General features: G+C 29.1%; 2 protein-coding genes and 1 long non-coding RNA gene across 6 annotated transcripts; 1 reads left to right on the top strand and 2 right to left on the bottom strand.

Moving 5' to 3' along the window:
• Positions 1-695: 695 nt before the first annotated feature.
• Positions 696-6,836, bottom strand: LOC145193007 (uncharacterized). Of its 4 annotated transcripts, XM_090100232.1 has the most exons (11): positions 6,504-6,821; positions 6,344-6,396; positions 5,672-5,773; positions 4,962-5,594; positions 4,580-4,666; positions 4,018-4,090; positions 3,738-3,818; positions 1,835-1,858; positions 1,505-1,623; positions 1,302-1,381; positions 696-1,199 (listed from the first exon to the last, which is right to left on the bottom strand). In XM_090100232.1, the coding sequence occupies exons 4-11, from the start codon at positions 5,025-5,027 to the stop codon at positions 947-949; spliced, it is 783 nt and encodes a 260-aa protein (XP_089956358.1). In that variant the 5' UTR covers positions 5,028-5,594; positions 5,672-5,773; positions 6,344-6,396; positions 6,504-6,821; the 3' UTR covers positions 696-946. The 4 variants fall into 4 exon arrangements, with proteins under 4 accessions (XP_089956358.1, XP_089956359.1, XP_089956357.1 ...); XM_090100233.1 differs by lacking the exon at positions 6,344-6,396 and having other exon boundaries at positions 5,180-5,594; positions 6,504-6,836; XM_090100231.1 differs by lacking the exon at positions 6,344-6,396.
• Positions 6,837-9,171: 2,335 nt separating this feature from the next.
• Positions 9,172-11,006, bottom strand: LOC149882535 (uncharacterized). The gene is made up of 3 exons (XR_016456349.1): positions 10,787-11,006; positions 10,372-10,411; positions 9,172-9,634 (listed from the first exon to the last, which is right to left on the bottom strand). It is a non-coding gene; the product is annotated as an uncharacterized LOC149882535 (long non-coding RNA).
• A 4,928-nt stretch (positions 11,007-15,934) lies between these two features.
• On the top strand, positions 15,935-17,221 carry LOC145193452 (uncharacterized). The gene is made up of 2 exons (XM_080070916.2): positions 15,935-15,988; positions 16,306-17,221. The coding sequence occupies exon 2, from the start codon at positions 16,517-16,519 to the stop codon at positions 17,069-17,071; it is 555 nt and encodes a 184-aa protein (XP_079927042.2). The 5' UTR covers positions 15,935-15,988; positions 16,306-16,516; the 3' UTR covers positions 17,072-17,221.
• Positions 17,222-18,699: the final 1,478 nt, after the last annotated feature.

The following is an 18,699-nucleotide window of genomic DNA, read 5'->3' on the forward strand; positions in this document are numbered from 1 at the left end:
AAATTTGGTTATGAAATATGAAATGTATAAATATATCAAATAAATTAGTATGTTCAATTAAACATGAAATCTATTTCAGTTTTTTTCTTTGTAACTTTTTTTCCGGAACTATCAAATTCTACTCTCATCTTCAATGTTTACAAAACTACATTTTTCTTTTTTACAATTATATTTTAATTTTTATGTTTTGCGCTTAAAATTCTTATTTAGGAAACTGGGAAGTCAGATGGTGAATAAAATTTAAAATGATTTACACATAGTAACTCTTTTTAACTCGTGTTGAAATTTGATAATTAAAAACCAAACAGATTTATGCCGTATGATTCAGCGAAAAATTCCATACAATAATGAAAAAATTAAAAAATGTTTTTCCCTATAAAAGATAATTCAAAAAGCTAAAAATAAAAATATTGTTCAATAATTCTACATCCCGTTCACCCGCTTTTATTCTATCAAATTGGTAAACAATACCGGTAAAACGGCGTACAGTGAAAAAATAGTGACCAAACGAAATTCTTCTTTGATTTTGTTACCAGAAGTTTGAAATACTGATATGTTTTTATATATTAGGAGTTAGCTTTAAAAAAAAAAAACATTTTTTTTTTAAAAAAAAAACATTTTTTTTTAAAAAAAAAATTTGTAACACTTTCGTTTTAGAAGTAAATACGAACATTTCAGTTTGAAAAAATTTAGAATACCTTTGTGAAAATATAATTCAATTAAAACATGACAATTTATTTCTTACAACACTAGAAAATTGTTTTAACTTTTTAGGTAGCATTCCGCTAAACTAGAAACACTTTATTTCACTGAATATTCCTTCGCCAATTTTAATACAAACTATAGATAACTTACAAAAATCACAAACTTCAAATTTTGAAAGAAATCGCGCTTCGTTTGAACTAACTATAAAATCCCTATTAGAAAAAGACCTTAGTATCTAAGTTTAAACCCAAGTGTTTATATTATAATGATTTATTTTGCAGTCTTGTGAATCCTCAGAGCATTCCGAAGAAACGGATTTCCTTGCGTTTTCATCACTATTATTATGAACCTTTTTCTCCCTTATAAAACCTGCATAACCATTAACAACAAGCTCAGAAATAGTGCTATTTCGACGCTCTAGAGGAGGTTCAGAAATTGTAATGGATGGGTTGGATAGACTATCCATAGATTTGCTTGAAATGTCTATTAAGGACCTGCACAAAAAAATATTCGATTCCACATTAGCACAACCTGCTTCCTTAAAATTTTTTATTAATATTAGATCAAAATCAATGAATCTTTATACAAACAACAACCTGTGTTGATAAATTTGTTGCTTATCACCTAAGTACCGTCGATTGCTTCTTTTAGATCGAAACGATTGAACTACAGATAACTAGAAAAAAAAAAAAGAGTTTAACAACTGTTGTAAAAAAAGGCCATCTTTTAAAAGTAAATAGGATAAAAACTGAGACAAAAAAGAACAATCTAAAATGTGAACTAGTTAATGAGTCTTAACCTTCTTTTTTCTTCTTTCGTCTAAGTCATCTTTTTCCATGTCTTGTCGAGTTGTTACCTTGCTGTTAAATAAAATAGGGGATCTTACTATGTCCAAAACTTCTTTATTGACATTCAAATCTGGGCAAGATAAATTAAAGAAATTAAAATAAAATTAAAATACAAAATCTTCATTAAAGTAATTTTTTTATTAAAGCAATTTCTCTAGATTACAAGGTTGACAAACTGCAAGGTTGACTAACCATAAGGTACACAGAAGTAGTTACAATTATAAACAATAAAAATTTATACTTTTAAGGTATCTGATGGCTATAAGGTATCAAGTACTTACAGGATGGTTGATATTGCATCAAACCTAAAAATTAAATATAGATCAAAACTTAGCAAAAACTTCATTTCTCTTTCCTTGCACATATATTTGTCTATATAGTTATTTATCAGTATCAGCCTTATACTCATCATCTGTCAGTCTTATAGCTATTAATATTTCCTTGCACATATATTTATCTATATAGCTATTTATCAGTATCAGCCTTATACTCATCATCTATCAGTCTTATAGCCATTAATATTTCGAGAGCTATTAAATATAGCTATACTAATACTACTGCTTTCTTTATTTTTACTAAAACATTTAACAGAAATCATTGGGGTCATAATGTAACCATTACATCGTAATAGCCTTTTGCATTAAAAACAATACTACTAAATGCCTCAGCATTGAGTCCACATTCATGAGGAAATCAATGGGGAAATCAATGAAATCATGAGGAAATCAATGGGTATCTTGTTTAGTGTTTTAATAATTTGTACAAAAAAAAAATTTTTTTCTGTTTGATAGTTTTCTATCTGTGAGTTTTTTTATCTAAATGGCCTAAAGATGATTGATCAGAATTAAGATCTAAAGTTTGTGATCACTCACTGAATCCACCATTATTACCTTCTCAATCATTTCCTTGTACATACTTGATCAAGGATGGTTATCAAGCTGAATGCATTTTTTTCCAACGGATCCAAACAACATAAGTATTATTTTCATTGTCAAAAAATGCTGAAGAAGAATAAAGTTCAATCATTATTTTCCCTGAAATTTCTGATGTTTTTAAAAACTGGCCCTCTCTCATCTTATGAGTTATACCTTAAGTCCTCTGTCACAGAGGTCCAAATCCTTAACTCAGATTTTTCTAAATCATGAGCAATCGATCTTACTGACTACCAGGGTCAATGCCAATCATTTATGGGACTTTTGACAAATATTTAGGAGATCTGACACAATCAGACCATTGCCTGTTGAGTTGATCTCTCAGCTATGGCTTCATAAGGCCTTGAAGAGTCTGAAGGTAACTACCTTCAGAACCTTTAAGGTCTTTTCTCACTCTCCAAACTAAACTTTTATCTACTTTTAAGAACTCTGCAATACTGGAATAATCACATTGAGTGTGGATTGCAACTAACAGATTTTTTCTTTTCCACATTTGTGTTATTGAAAACTCATTTTTTTAAAGCACTTTTAAAAAAATCATATCACAAACAAAGCTACCGCCTAAAAATACTTTGTCATTCAAGCTGTAAGCAGTGTGTGAATTTTATTGTTAAATGCTACACACATCCTGTACATTTTTTAAGCTACTATCTTCTGATGCATAGCTATTTTCTATTGATTAGATGGGGGTACTCTTTGGTAAGGGGTGGATTATTTTTTGCTAATAGCAAATTAACTAAACACATTTCCTACACAATAATGCAGTGACTTCTTTCTAAACGTTTTATGAAAACCTTTGTAATAGCTCTATAATCACTTGGTTATAGAAATATTGTAGATAAAATCTTTTCTTTAATGATGATGAATTTGTTCTTTGTTGGTGTTGCATTCTTTTATGAATCACATATTTAATATAAATTTCACCAAGTGCAAATGAAAACCTTTAGTTTTTGTTGTGCTCTTTCATTCATATTTAATATTTTGCTTATTCATACTGAATATTTCATTTGGAAGGTGTAATTGAATGTAATTTTGAAATCAAAGTTTAACTTTAAAGTAGCAGCTCTGAAGATGCAGAGAACAAACTACCTAACCTACTCAAAGAGAAAGCCATTTTACAGAACTTTGACACAGGAAATGAAAAAGTAAAAAAGGCTTTCATTATTCTGGCTTTATTATTTGAAAGACATCACAACTTTTTCAAACCTTAATTTTTTATCATGAAAAAAAAAAAAAAAGTTTTTATAGTTACTTTTTATGGATAGAGATGCATTTTCTTTCAGGTAGTTACTTGCCTTTCTTCCACTGTAGTCTCGTAGATCAACATCTACACCTGTTGATAGAATGTTATTTTTAAATTATTTCAAAATTCATTTTGAAAAAGTAACTAACTGGCTTTAATAATTAGATTGATATTTTTTTGTGTGTGGCATATTGATATTATTTACGTAAAACACTATTTTTGTTGCACTACTAACATCATTTTTATGACTACTTATATTGAATACATGAAAAATTGAGGAGTTTATTACCACCATATTGAATTAAGTATCTGATAATATTTTCTTTATCCTGTATGGCAGCAATGTGCAATGGAGTGTAACCCTGTAAATCAAAAGCAAAGTTATAGAAAAAATAATAATATTATTTTGAAAACGGGCTTATATTTGCTTATAAAACTGCAAATAGTAATCTAAAAAAATTGACATACCCCCTAGGAAAAAACATGTTGAATACCAAATTGATAAGATCACCATAACATTAAAGCAAAAGAAAAAACCCTTTAATACTAGAATTTATTTTTTTGAGAAAGTTTATAGACTCATCTTTTCAGTCTGACCATAGAGAATAAATAAAGATTTTTTTTAAAAAAAAGTTATTTTAAGTATATTATTATATTAAGTATTTACACTGACTTACATTCTTTTGTTGTTGGAGAGACAACCATTTTAAAAAAGAAAAAAAATTATTTTATTAACTCATGAAAATATGAAACTATAAAATAAACAAAAAGTAACAGAGTTTTTTTTTATTTTAAAATGGAGTATTTGAAACATAAAATAACATTTAAATTGGGGATGTTAACAAAATTACCGTTCTTAAATTGAGGTCAGCTTTTTCTTCAAGAAACCAAGGAAATAAATCTATTAGTCCTTTTTTAGCGGCCCAATGCACAACAGCCTAAAACAAGATAAATCAAAAATATTACGCAAAAACTGCTTTTTTGCCAAATAAACTCTATGCTAGCAGACAGGTTTAAATTTCTATAGGATTTTATTCACAGACAGCCTTCAGTTTGCTCTAGACAGGACAATAGTGACAAATTCCTTTTCACCACTTGTACTCTACTTTATTAAATATCCTTAGATCTATTAAAATTCTGTTGAAAAGACCTATTACACATTAATTAAATATCTTTAACCATACTAAAATAAACTTTTAAAATTAATTAAAAAAACTTTATAAGTTCACTTACATACTGTAGAGAAAACCATAAATGAACAACCAATAACATAATATGCAAAAAAAATATAAAAATCATTAGAATAAAATTTAAACTAATTTTATCTGTAACCTGCAAACATTTTAAGGCATTTTATGCTGCAAACAATTTGATAAGTAATAGAAGTATTTACAGTTACAGCAAACCATAGAAAAATAACATTAACCCTAATTAAGATATGCTCAACTTACCCCCTAAACAACCAGCATAGATACCAGATTATAAAAGAGAAATCAGAAACAATTATATAGCAGTAATTACAACTTCATACCCAGTTTTTCCAAATTCAAGACAATAAAATTCTTTGACATGCTTTATACCTTCTGAAGTTATATTGGAGAAGGACATTCTGGATTTTTACTTACTATTTTTTTTTTAAATTAATCTAATTATTCAAAAGATTTAAAAAAGAAAAACAAAAAAAAAAAGACATAGTTGATTGTACGCTACAAATGTTTGAAAACTCGATTTTAGGAAAATAAAATTACCTTATCGAATTATTAAGAAACAAAACCGAATAAGAGAAACAATATTTAGGACATCGGATATTGCATTTTTTTATTCGGTTTTCATTCGCACAATGTATGAGCTTACCGTAAATATATCCTGAAAAAAAAAAAAAAAAAAAAAAGTTATGATCTGAATTTCAATCCCAACGATTTCAGCTTGAACATAAGATTTACTTTTTTGTTGAGTAATTCTTTATCCTTTCCATAATATTGTTTCAGTTTAAAAATATTGCATTCAGAAGCGGCTATAAACCAACTTTTTTCCAGCTTGTTCAACTAAAAAGTAAAAAATGATTTTCGTTATGTTTATACAAACTTTATGGGTATATACTATATACCGATTATATATAATTTGCAGTTCAAATTGCCAAAGGGTTGCAGTGATCCAAGAAGCTTTTTAAAACTTTATTAGTATTGCACAACTAAACGATCGTGTAACAATACTTACGTGTGCTTGCGTGTGTATACACGCAATATACGTGCATACACATGCATAAAAGTTATAGATGTTAATTCTAGAAACATTTGTTTGTTAATTTTTTATTTTGCTTTTAATTTTTTTAGAAGGTAGGGAGCCAGTACCTCATGCCCCTCCCCATCTCCCTGCTTCGTGGGAGTATTAGTCAATTTAATATTCAATGATTTTATATTGTAGTTAAAAGCTGCTTAGAAATTATTTTTTGATTTCAGAGTAACTTTTGTAATTTTGTGTTTTTTGTTTTTGTTTTTATTACTATCAGATTTCCTTTTTTCTATAACTCCTTCTGTACATATATAAAAGGTGTGTGTACATTGGGTAGGGGGACCGGGGGAGTTATTAAATTAATAATAAAAAGAAAATCAAACCTCTTTTGTCTTAATATTACATAACAGGCTCAAAAAACTCTATGACGTCAAATCTAAATTCACAAACATTTACTTTGCTGGATGTTTGTCTGGTGAAATCTTTTCTAATCAGTCTGACATAATATTAAAAAAAACACAACGTGAAATCTTTAAAACTTACATTCATGCCGTTTAAACTTAAACTTGACACGCTAGAAGTTCTTCGTCGCAATTTCCGAAAAGCATCTTCTAGTCCCAAATAACGAGCCATTTAACTGCTTGTTATCTTTAACGCAGATATGCGAAGATAGTCGAAAAAGAGCATGAAATACTGTTCGACGTAAGAAGACTATGTACACTGCATAGAAAGTTGATGATCTTCTTAAGTAAATGTACAATCGAAGATACAATCCTGGAGCATAATTAAATGCTAGCAAAAAGCCTTTAAAACCTTAAAATTTCATTATGCAAAAGTGATTTAGTTTATAACATCATTTTTATTATGAAAACGAGACTGGGCAAATAAACGAAATATTCAGTATGAATAAGCAAAATATTAAATATGGATGAAAGAGCACAATAAAAACTAAAGGTTTTCATTTGCGCTTGGCGAGTTTTATATTAAATATGCGATTCATAAAAGAATGCAAAATAAATGTTTCATCCGACCATATCTTTTAGTAAAATTTGCTGACTGCAAATTAATATAAATTTATAAGTTTTTTTAAAACATTCCAGGAAAATTATTAGCGTCGGCTGACCTTGCGAGAGCAGTTGCTATAAAAGAGTTACTATAGTAGCAGAATTTTCATCATTTTGACATTGGTTGACTCAGTAACGTTGTTCAAACCGTGCAAAAGTTTAGAGGGTTATCTCAAGTGTTATGCGTATCTCAATTGTTATGCGTATCTCAAGGTTACAGACTTCATAGGTTACCAGTGGCCATAGTTTGCAATCCAACTCAAGGTGGGATCCACAACCATTAGGTTTTTTGTAGTTATTTAACTAATATATTTGGTTTGTCAATGTAATTAGTCTAAAATGAACTCTTTTACTTTATGGGGTCTTTCTCTGGACAGTTTTTTTTTTTTTAATCACATGCATTCTGAATATCATAAATGGGATTTTAAAATTGTTGTGGGAAAATATTTTTTTTGTACTTGGAATTCTAAAGGAGAGTAAACTCTTTCAACGATGAAATTCTTAGAAGCTTGAAAACATTCCTCGTGCACTTTGATTGAACATCTCTTTTTTCCCGTTTGGTCGACTTACCGAGCGCACATACTCATACACACACACACACACACACACACACAAATACACACAAACACACACAGATATATATATATATATATATATATATATATATATATATATATATATATATATATATATATATATATATATATATATATAGCACATACTCAGGAGAATTTATTTACTTGATGGCCTCTACGTTGCATTTATTTTTAGCTTGATCAGCAATAAAACACGATTGTTTTTTTGCTGACCAAGATCAAGTAGGTTCAATAAAAGGTGCTTGCTCGTCATTTTCATATCCATCTATTCATCCAACTTGTCTGTCATAATAATATATAAAGGTTTTTTATTTTCTGGGTTTAAAACTAAAAACTACTTTGACAATGCCCCCTATAATTTAATAAATGAATATGTAAATTGATAAACGATAAAAAGATTTGCAATAATTCAACGGCCGTATTGTGGCCAACTCTTTCGTTTACATTTTATACAATTCCCATCATATATACATAGAAGCAATCTTATGTTGCATCAATTAACAACTATGCTTTTCCCACAACTTTTTTATGAGTTCACATTTTTCATTCCCGCGCTTCCTTCACCAATCATCGATTAGCAGCAGATTTGTTTATAGATTCAATTTTTGTCAAACCTGTTTATGACTCATGTGTTTCTTCATTCTTGAACCGACCAGCGTCTGTCAACTTTACAAGCATTCCCTATAATTTTTGCTGAGATATTTTTTCGCGAATTAAGATTGCTTTTTCTTTTTTAGCTGAAAAACTTTTTTTTCGACTTTGCTACAAAAAAGTTATACACTGCTACTTTGTCAAATTCTTAATTTTTTTTTAAAGCGACAAATTTAAAATTAATTTAACGTGACAATTTTTTATACTTCTTTATAATTGCTTATCCGTTTTATAGTTTCAATCAAAAAGAAAATTTAGAAAAATTTAATGTGACAACAAACTTATTTGAGTTATTTGAGGTTTCAAAAATATGTTAAAGTACGTCATATTCAAAATACGTCATATTCAAAAATTCGTCAGAATGTTGCTCCAAATTCTATTTGCTTACAAGTACCTGAGGAAACCTGAAAAAACTGAGGAAACCTATGTTAAAGGAGACGTAGTTATTGCTAGTTCTCTACAAATTAACAAACTCTTATGCCATGATAACAGGCATTTTGAAAGATTTTTGCGAAAAAAAATAAATCTTTTTGTGGATGAGGTGGGAAGCGGAAAAAGAAATAAATACGTAGAAAGCTTCTTTTTTGAAGAAGAAAAAGAGGTAGGGGGAAGGGTGAGAGATCACCACATGTGTAAAGCTCATTGTCGCTTATAACACTGAACCAATAAGTGTTTTTTTTTCCTGATTAACAAAGCTTATTTATGATTTAATGCCGCAGTTATTGGATTAATTTTTATTTCATGGCATACCCACTATTTTTTGATATGCAATACAGATTAGTTAACTGGTTATAAGTTTACTAAGTCATACAGTTTAAAATCAAGGTTCTTATGCAAATGCAAGAACTGAACTTGAAATTTCAAGTCATACTTCATATTTAATGTTATTTATGGAATAAGAATTCGATAAGATTTTGCAGGAACGCGGAATGGTTCATGATAGATAGTCTCTTTAAATACTCCAACAATAATCTGCATTTCTTCACTAGTTCCTTTCACAAAGTGTTTGCATTTAATTGACAAAGTTAAAGATTTATTTGCTGAAATTTAACTTAGTGCAATTAATTTTCAGTTACCTACGTTTTAACAAGTTGCGTATTTTTCTTTGTAAATCGAATTAATGACTGAAAAAAATATCGCTTTAGGAATTTTAATTTCTTAGTTTAGAGCGACATCCTTCCTTGAAACACCGGCAATTTGAGGTGTAATTTATTTACCCCCTCCGTCCTGTGTGTGGACCAAATAAATTGTTCTTAAGCAAAAAACTTAGAACAAGAAAATGCTATCATTATTCTTTCCATATTTCCATATACCTGAATAGCTTCCTTTTTGTCCGAAGGATAACACCTGTACCTTCTTGAATCTAAAACAAAATTATGTTATATATATATATATATATATATATATATATATATATATATATATATATATATATATATATATATATATATATGTGTGTGTGTGTGTGTGTGTGTGTGTGTGTGTGTGTGTGTGTGTGTGTGTGTGTGTGTGTGTGTTTTAGATATTATATAAAACATTTATTATTTAAGTACATTCGAATCGGCCACCCCAGAGTATGAGGTTCTGTAGGGCCAGAGGCTTCCAACTCCCCCGACCAGTTTAAGGTCTGAGGAGCATTATGAAATGTCACATCGTGGTCTCGGGCGGGGCCCTTTCTATCAACAGGTTCAAACTACTGGGTACTTTAACATTGATTGCAGGTGATAATATTAATTTTAATAATTCAAGTTAATTGGTTCAAGTTCTTATTTTCTATTGGTTCTTTTTATCAAGTTCTTTTTTCTATTGGTTCTTTTTATCAATTTGAAACAAAATTACATAGTATAAATTTATTTTCTAATATTTTCTTATAATTTATTGGAACTGTGAAAAAGACTGCAATATGCAGTAAATTTTGAGATTTTTTTGTTTTCATTTTTATTCAAATCATAAAATTTTCAATTTTGATTTTTCAGTTCTAAATGTTCAAAACAAAATTTAAAAAAATCATTTTCGCTAATTTTTAGGGTAAGATTTTTAATAATTCAAGATCTTGACATCAACTTGTTTCAACATTAAAGAAAAATCAAATATCCTCACCGACGATTAGAGAACCCGAGCTGCTTAAGCTGTTATCAGACTAAAACAAAAAAAAATACTTTACTAGAGGGTTCAACAAAAATTCTTAAAGCTATCAACATACAGTTTGATTATAGATATGCAGGAAGAGAGCTTTTAAATGAATGCTTCATGCTACGAGAGCACCAGTTGTCTTTTATACTACTTTTATATACATACTTTTATACTACTTCATGCTACCAGTTGTCTTTTATTAAAAATAACACTAAGTATATAACACTAAAAATGTTGAATTAAATGCCTACTTTAATTTGTAAGTTGTTTCTTTTTTTTAAAAAAGAGATATTATCACATCGAATTTTTTAACATCTGATTTCCAATACCATAGAAAAATATACAAATACAAAGTATGATGGAAACGAGAAAAGCTGCTTACCGAATTGGAACTTTCTTCCAAATGGTTAATTAAAGCGCTCATATCGATTAATAAAATCGAGTCAAAAGAAAAATAATGATAATAAAACTAATCCGTAAAAAAAAAATCAACACAATAAATATGTTCATTATAATTGCAAGTTGGTAAAAATGAAGCAATTTCCGATCTTTATTAGAGTTTTAAAATTTTCGAATTTCACGTCGGAATGCACGCTAAAAAAGGAAATCAGGCATGAGAAAATAAATGGCTATTATATTTATTAGGCTTTTGCCGTTTTAAAATCGAGCGTGAGCTTTAAAAGCGAACAACAAATTAAATTATTTACAAGCGTATTTCCTGACATTCTTTTAAAACTGAAGCATTCGAAGTGTTTCAGGTGTTGAAACTAATGACGTCAATTAGCCATTAACAACTTCAACAAATTTAAAATCATATACGTTTACCTAGCAAATTATGATTTTAGCAAGTAGGCAGCTGAATGCATTCGTATATAAAAACTGCGGAGTACTATGCAGCACCTTCTGCCCCGTACAATCTTATCTGGGGAAGTATTATTTGAACTAACGCTAAAACACACTTAATTTCTATAATAATAACATCATGTGAAAAATGTATGCTTCCGTCTTGATTGGGTTGCTTTGTTGACTTTGAAGTAACAATATAAACGCTTGGAATTTCACAAAGTATTTCTACAACGTAAAGGGTTCTTAATATAGTGAATGTTTAAAGGGTTCACTTGAAGGCAGGGGAGTTCGCACCCAACATTCGCTGAGAATAGGCTTTCGACTAAGATTCTATCTAGTTAAAAAAGTCGTATTTTACTGGTTTATTCTGCCGTGGAATTAAACGTTGCACAAGACTCGTAATATCGTGAAAGTATCGCAATAAAAAAAAAATCAACCCAAAAAATCATTTAAAAGATTCAGCGCCGATTTACAAAGCTGTGTAATGTAACTGTTAGTGTATACATTATTACAGCTTAGAAGTTAAAGGTACTTTTGACAATACATAGTCAGATGAAAAATTTTATTGGAAAATGGTACAAATTGCTTGGAAAATATTTAAATAAGTATTGTTAGGAAAATTTTTGAAAAATTGATGTTTTGTAAATGTGATAGAAGCTTAATTATCAAAAGATGAGTACATGACAAAAAAGTTCGTTGCATTAAATAAAACGAAAGAAGAAATATCCTTAACATGTAGCTCCCATAAACAACAGTTGATTGAAATTGAGCTAAAAAGAGACGGAAACCATTAAAAGGAGATGGAAACCATTAAAAGGAGACGGAAACCATTAAAAATCTCAAAGATGTTCTTTTATTTCCTGTATTCAGAGCAAGTAAATTTGCTAAAAACTTAAAGTAAACAAACTGCGTATACTTAAAGATATTTTGATATGACCCTATATTAACGAAAATTTATTCGTATAATTAACCAAAGCCTAAAAATGTAAGACGAGAAACATCAAACAACATTAAACCCTTTTTTGTAAAAAACAGGGAAAATCGAAGTGGGTTTTATTGTACAGATCGATATTAGTAGTGTGCTACGTAAATCTACTTGGTGAGTTTAAAAATCATAAGCACAGTGTGTTTGTTAATAACATTCGATGACTGTGTAATTTATAGATAGCCAATGAAAAAAAAAAAAAGCTTTCGAGCAGGTGAATGAACTACAAAATGGAACTTTTCTCTAAAGTTCTTGTGGACGATAGATAAAAAATTTCTAAGCTATACGTAATATCGAAGAGCTGGTAAATGCAGGAATTACAAAGTAATAACCAAACCAAAAAAACCTCATCGATACTCTTTCCACTGACAGCTTACACTTCGAACTCCAAATATTTTTCTTGTCACATTTTTTGTTTTTGTTTAATTTTAATCATGAAGCAAAATCAATTAAGTTACCTTTAGCTTTAAATTTGTGCCTGCAGTTAAAATGTGAATTCCGCCAGTTAATTGCATTATAAACAATTACGCCTACTCTATCCAGAGAAGACCCTTTAGACCGTAGTCGCAGTGCTTTCCTCCTCATCGTGAAGTAGAAAAAGATTATCCCTTCATCTTCGTTGTTATGCTAAACTCCCAGAAGGTTTTAACGTCTTTACTCCTTTTGTGCTAAGCTTTCTCAGATAAAAAGCTTTGTTTATCCCTTATAACCAAAGGGTTGTGCACAAGCATTTTGTGTTGGCACCGGAGCATTTCAACCAATAGGTAGAGTGAGACATAAATTTATTGCTTCTCTTGTAAACTACTCAGTTTCATTTTGGTTGACAGCAGTTTTGTCCGAAGATACATAATATAAATTTAAGTAATACATATAATAATGAGATAAAATAAATAAATGAAAGCGTTGGGATTTAGAAACAGAAAAATGGAAAAGAAAACAACCTTTTCATATCTCGACAGTGTAATAATTGCAATTTTAGAGTGCTGTTGTCATGTTTTCCAATTCTTGCTTTCGATGACGTTGACGACTGTCTCATGGGAAAGACTCCGTGTTATCATAATCTTTAATGTATTTCATCCCCAGGCTTCGATAATTCATTTATTTGAGGAAATTGAGAGAAACTTAGACAATTAGATGGTTGCATGTAAAACGAGACACTTTTTCTTTTTGCTTGCCGATGTTTAACCTGTTTTATTTGTATAGTAAAATAATTTTTATCATATTTATTAGATTAATTTATAGAATTTTTAACATATTTTTTTGATATCTAATATGTTAACTATTCAAAATATATTGTTTATCTTTATCTAGTATATTTATTTGCTCCATTTATGCCTGTAGACTACAGTGTAGCTAATATACAGCGTGCAAAACAAAAATTGCACCAACCGATTTTTGTTAAGTTTTGCATATTCGAACACAAAAATAAAAATACCTTAAAAGGAAAGAATCGTCAATTTCAATGTTTTATTTTTTTATAAATTCTAGTACCACTTTTTTTTTCTTTTCAATTTAATTCGCTGAAATTTAAAGCGCAAAATAAGAACTGCATTAACAATTGCAGTGCAATATCCCATAGCTGATATCCCATAGCTGATATACCCGTTAAATAAAACATTAGGCTTTTTTGAATTTTTAGAATTAACAATAAATCTGATTCGTTTTCTAAGGACGTCTTTTAAACTTTATACAGAAATCAACATATGTAGTTATTTGTGACGTAAAATTAAGTATAACTTATCCGGTTCTATCCCATTTGGGGGAGGAGGACATTTACGGCAACTCTCTAAAATGTCAAAAAGTAAAAGGGATGTTCACCTGCACAGACAGATTTAATCTGAGATGTTTTTTCATTGCCAATTTTGTTGCTGTTAATAAGATAGTATGGCAATTTTTTAGCCGTCTTTGTATATCTGGGGCATAGTCACAATCCACTTCAAGAACTGTTTCCCATTTGCTTCGCAAATATGGCATATGTGGGATCAGATCCTATCCCTTGGCGATCGATCTGACGACACAACGTTTTACATGAGGACGGTTTGTAGTGGAAGACAATATGGTTCTTAAAGTGCTAGAGCGTAATATGGTGATTTATGAAAAATTACATATATGTGTGTGTGATTAGTAAAAGGCTTCTTCACTTAAGAGTGCTCAATAGCCCGCTGGCAAAAGCAATCACATTGAAAATACAGCGAAGGATGACAACTTTGTTATTTCTTAAATTTTCATACGGGCTTACCAGCCAAAAAATATAATGAAAAGACTTTACAAAAGAAAACATTAAAGAAAACGAAAAAACCCTTAAAAATGCTATTAAAAAAGAATTGTTCTTATTATTGACTTCAAATTAGTCTTTACTGTCAAATGATGCAAGCATGTATTTATTCATATGCCTACACTTACTCACTACCTCTCGTTTTTTGTTTAACAAAATTGCGCCCCTATAGATGGCAATTTTTTCATTTAAGCATAGTGTGCATACATACATACATACATACATACATACATACATACATACATACATACATACATACATACATACATACATACATACATACATACATACATACATACATACATACATACATACATACATACATACATACATACATACATACATACATACATACATACATACATACATACATACATACATACATACATACATACATACATATATATATATATATATATATATATATATATATATATATATATATATATATATATTCCTTGTGACGCAGATATATAGAATTTGCTACAAATTTATAATAAAGAGGTTTTAATTTTCTAATAGAGAATATCAAAATATCTGCTCAAAATTAATGTTGCATCGGCTTATTTGCATTTTACAAAGTGTGACTACTTAAATATCATTCATTGGTTTTAGCCGATGTTTGATGTAAAATTGTCTTTCCAGTGCATCTTTAAATGCAGAACGACTAATTTTATAACTAACTTAGTATTTTAAACAAGTCTGCTGCAGTTATAGATTTATTTCCGATTCAATCTTAAAATTTTCTTAATATATATATATATATATATATATATATATATATATATATATATATATATATATATATATATATATATATATATATATATATATATATATATATATATATACACACGCACTCTTTGCTGATATTTTAAAACTACTGTTTTAATAGTTTAAAAAGTGAGGCGCTAAAAACTAAAAATTACTTTTTTGTTTTTTCATCTAATAAAAACAATTTTGCTTTTTTTTCGTTTCCTTTTTTTGTTTATTTTTTTTTTTTTTTTTTTTTTTTTTTGCATTTTTATTTTGTTTTACTTTTTTTTTAAGAAAATATCTTCGATCATCTGTTTTGACTGATGTAACCTGAGACAAATTAATTTCATTTTTTTGTTTGTTAAAGCCAGACGCAAACCAAAGATTACTAAACCTGGAATGCTTTAATCCTTTAGAATGTGATCTCTGGAGCTTCTTTATTCTTTTTCGGTTTTTATTCAAATTCACATTCTTTTCTAATATCCTTCTTATTTCAGTTAGTGAACCCTACTTCTAAACTCTTTGTATGTTTGATGTTAATACAGAATATAAATGCATTTATCTTACCATTTTCTATTATTGCTATAGTATGTCATCGCTATTATTGTTGTTGTTGAGGTTGGCATTACATTTATTTACTTAAAGCGGTAAAGTTTATTAGCGGCCTTATTAACGCTTTGATTGTTCACAAAAAGTCATAACTTGTTGTGAACTTCAGAGAGGTTTGAAGCTTACTTTTTTTTTTTGTTTGGTATATCTTTGTATGTTCTCATATATTTACATGTCATTTTTCGGAGCTATTCGTTAAATAATGGTATTCTTTCAAAATTGTTGACGCTTTTTTTTATTAAATTTTTGATAAGCCTTTTTATTTCAAAAAATAATAAGCAACAATAAATGGTTATAACTCGAAAAATCAATATCATAAATATTACTAAAACTATTCATCGAACATTTTTATCATTTGGTTGGAATTTTTTGAGCAATACGTGCAAATGATTGGAATGCTTATAATTGTGTTTTAATTGTCACTCCTTAGGTAACCTTGCTTTTTGCTATTTGTTCCAAGCAATGTTTGTCAACGGATCACTTTACAGAACAACGACACTTAACATACTTTCCTGTTTAAAAAGGAATTTATGCGTAATTTGAGATCATTTCACAAAAACAAACTGTGAAAACCAACTTCACCTTTACTCAAGTAACATTTTTTTTTATAAAAAAAAACAAAACAAAGAGTAGCAAGAAGAATGACGAGAAACATTAAAGGAATAGAATCTTCGAAATATTTGTCTCGTGAAGAATCGGTCGATCTGTCGAGTGGGCGCGAAGGTTTCGATTCAATTAAAGTTAATCAGCTTGAAGAAAAATGCGACGGCGCTTCTCGCCATAAAAAGTATGGGTTGCAGTGGTTCTACAAGGCTAAAAGGAAGAACTTTAACAATTCGAACAGCGACGAAGAAGACAACGGAAAACCTATAGTGCGTCGAGTTGTCAGGAATTTCGACCACAAAAAACTACTAGAATTAATAAACTCAAAGACTGTTGACATTAATGAAACAAGCCCTAAAGGGATAACAGCCCTCCACGAGGCAGCCATTGATGGGAACCTAGCTTGTTTGAAAATACTCGTTGAAAATGGAGCTGATATCTCGAAAGCTGATAACGAAGGTTACACTAGTCTAGATTATGCTGTACTTGGTGGACATTTTGACTGTGCTGCATTCTTAGTAAGCAAAGGCTCTAATACTGATCATATCAAGAATGGAAATCCTTACTTTCGGTCCGGCGTGTCTCATCGATAAAAAACTTCCAATAATTGTAATTTTCTGTTAAAAAAGTAAAAACGAGAGATGTTCTATAAATTTGTCGCATAATTTCACAAAAGATAAATTATTTAGTAATTGTTGTAAATATCGTTTAAGTAAAAAAAATTGTTTTAGAAGATAAGTAAATAGTTTTTCATTTGTCGTTATTAGCGTGTTGTTGAAGCTGGTGGGTGTGGGGCCAAACAAGATGTAATATTAGATGCAAAACGTTTGAACAACGAAGCATTTGAAAAAATAGCTCGAAATTGTCGTTTTTTTTTTTTTTAAATCCATTTTAAACTTTAAACAAATAGAAAAATGTGAAATTTTAAAAATTTACATTATACATAAGGTTTGAGTTTGGGGGGGGAGGGGTGCTAGGGGGAGGGGGGTATGCTAATACGGTATAAATTGGGCACGGAATTGGGAACTATTTTTAAAAGAAATATTCTTATGTTAAAACTTGGAATAATCTTTAACTCCTATATTTTTCGTTTATCTGTGGCATGGTATCTTTCAAAACTAAAATGTAACTTTTATGACATAAATAGATTTTTTACTTTTCTATTTACCTCTCGATTTTCATTCGGGGCAGTTGTCTAGTTTATATATATATATATATATATATATATATATATATATATATATATATATATATATATATATATATATATATATATATATATATATATTTCAGTTTAGTCTTTTTTCTAATGGACTTTTTATTTCAATTTCAAAAACTATCTTTTGATGAGACGAAGTTGGTATATACCCTATTATCAAAATTTTAAGATTATTGGCATGTTGACATACTTAATCACCACAGACATATTTAATCATCCCATTGTCAGTTAATTGTCGGTTAATGTATCTTTTAAGCTTTGATAAGCAAGCCAACTAAAAATTTCAAATGTTTGCATAAGGTTGGCAGTTGGTAATATTAACTATTAATATTCAGAAAGCTAAATAAGTTTAATCGTTTAATTTCGTATAACCTTGTCATTTAATACCTTAAATCAGATAAATTTTAAGGCGATAACGCTAATCATCGCTAATCATTACTGATGAGTTGCTTCAAAGAAACAAAAGATTAGCGGGTCCTTTTTGCAAAACGAAAACAACAAAACAAGATACATAAAAACCAACAATATTGATAGCGCACAGAAATTTTAAGCTGATTGGTGGTTCTCAGAACAAGAACACTCATAAAAAATAATACAAAGTTGATCAGAAAAAAAATGAACCTAAAATTTGAACCAAAAACAGGATTTCATTTTGCGCTAATAAGAAATGTGATTGCAACAATTTGAGTACTTAACTCAAGCTAAAAAAAAATTTTTTTTTTAGTTTCGTCGTTTCTTAAATAAAATTCTTCAAACTATTTAATCGAACAATAGACATCCACATCATAACAAAAACAAGAATTTTTGAGAAGAGCTTGACAAATAATGGCATACAATAGCTTTTAAATGGCACTCTTAAAGACGAGCTTAAAAAGAAGCCAAGTAAAAACAATTTCCCGATTTTTTCCTTTTAAACTGTGAATCTTAATGGTAAATTTATTTTTGTGTTTAACTGTGAATCTTAATGGTAAATTTATTTAAATCCTAGGTTAAGAAAAATAG

The sequence above is a fragment of the Hydra viridissima genome, unplaced genomic scaffold, assembly GCF_058129835.1.
Source record: "Hydra viridissima isolate aposymbiotic clone 2 unplaced genomic scaffold, HvirCarnegie_v1 scaffold_10, whole genome shotgun sequence".
Lineage (NCBI taxonomy): Eukaryota > Metazoa > Cnidaria > Hydrozoa > Anthoathecata > Hydridae > Hydra > Hydra viridissima.

Coding starts and splice junctions, on each gene's coding strand:
- LOC145193007 (XM_090100231.1), bottom strand. CDS start 5,027: ATGATTTTTATATTTTTTTTGCATATTATGTTATTGGTTGTTCATTTA. Junction 4,667..4,961: donor TATGGTTTTCTCTACAGTAT/GTAAGTGAACTT, acceptor ATCTTGTTTTAG/GCTGTTGTGCATTGGGCCGC. Junction 1,624..1,834: donor GATGCAATATCAACCATCCT/GTAAGTACTTGA, acceptor TATCTTGCCCAG/ATTTGAATGTCAATAAAGAA.
- LOC145193452 (XM_080070916.2), top strand. CDS start 16,517: ATGACGAGAAACATTAAAGGAATAGAATCTTCGAAATATTTGTCTCGT.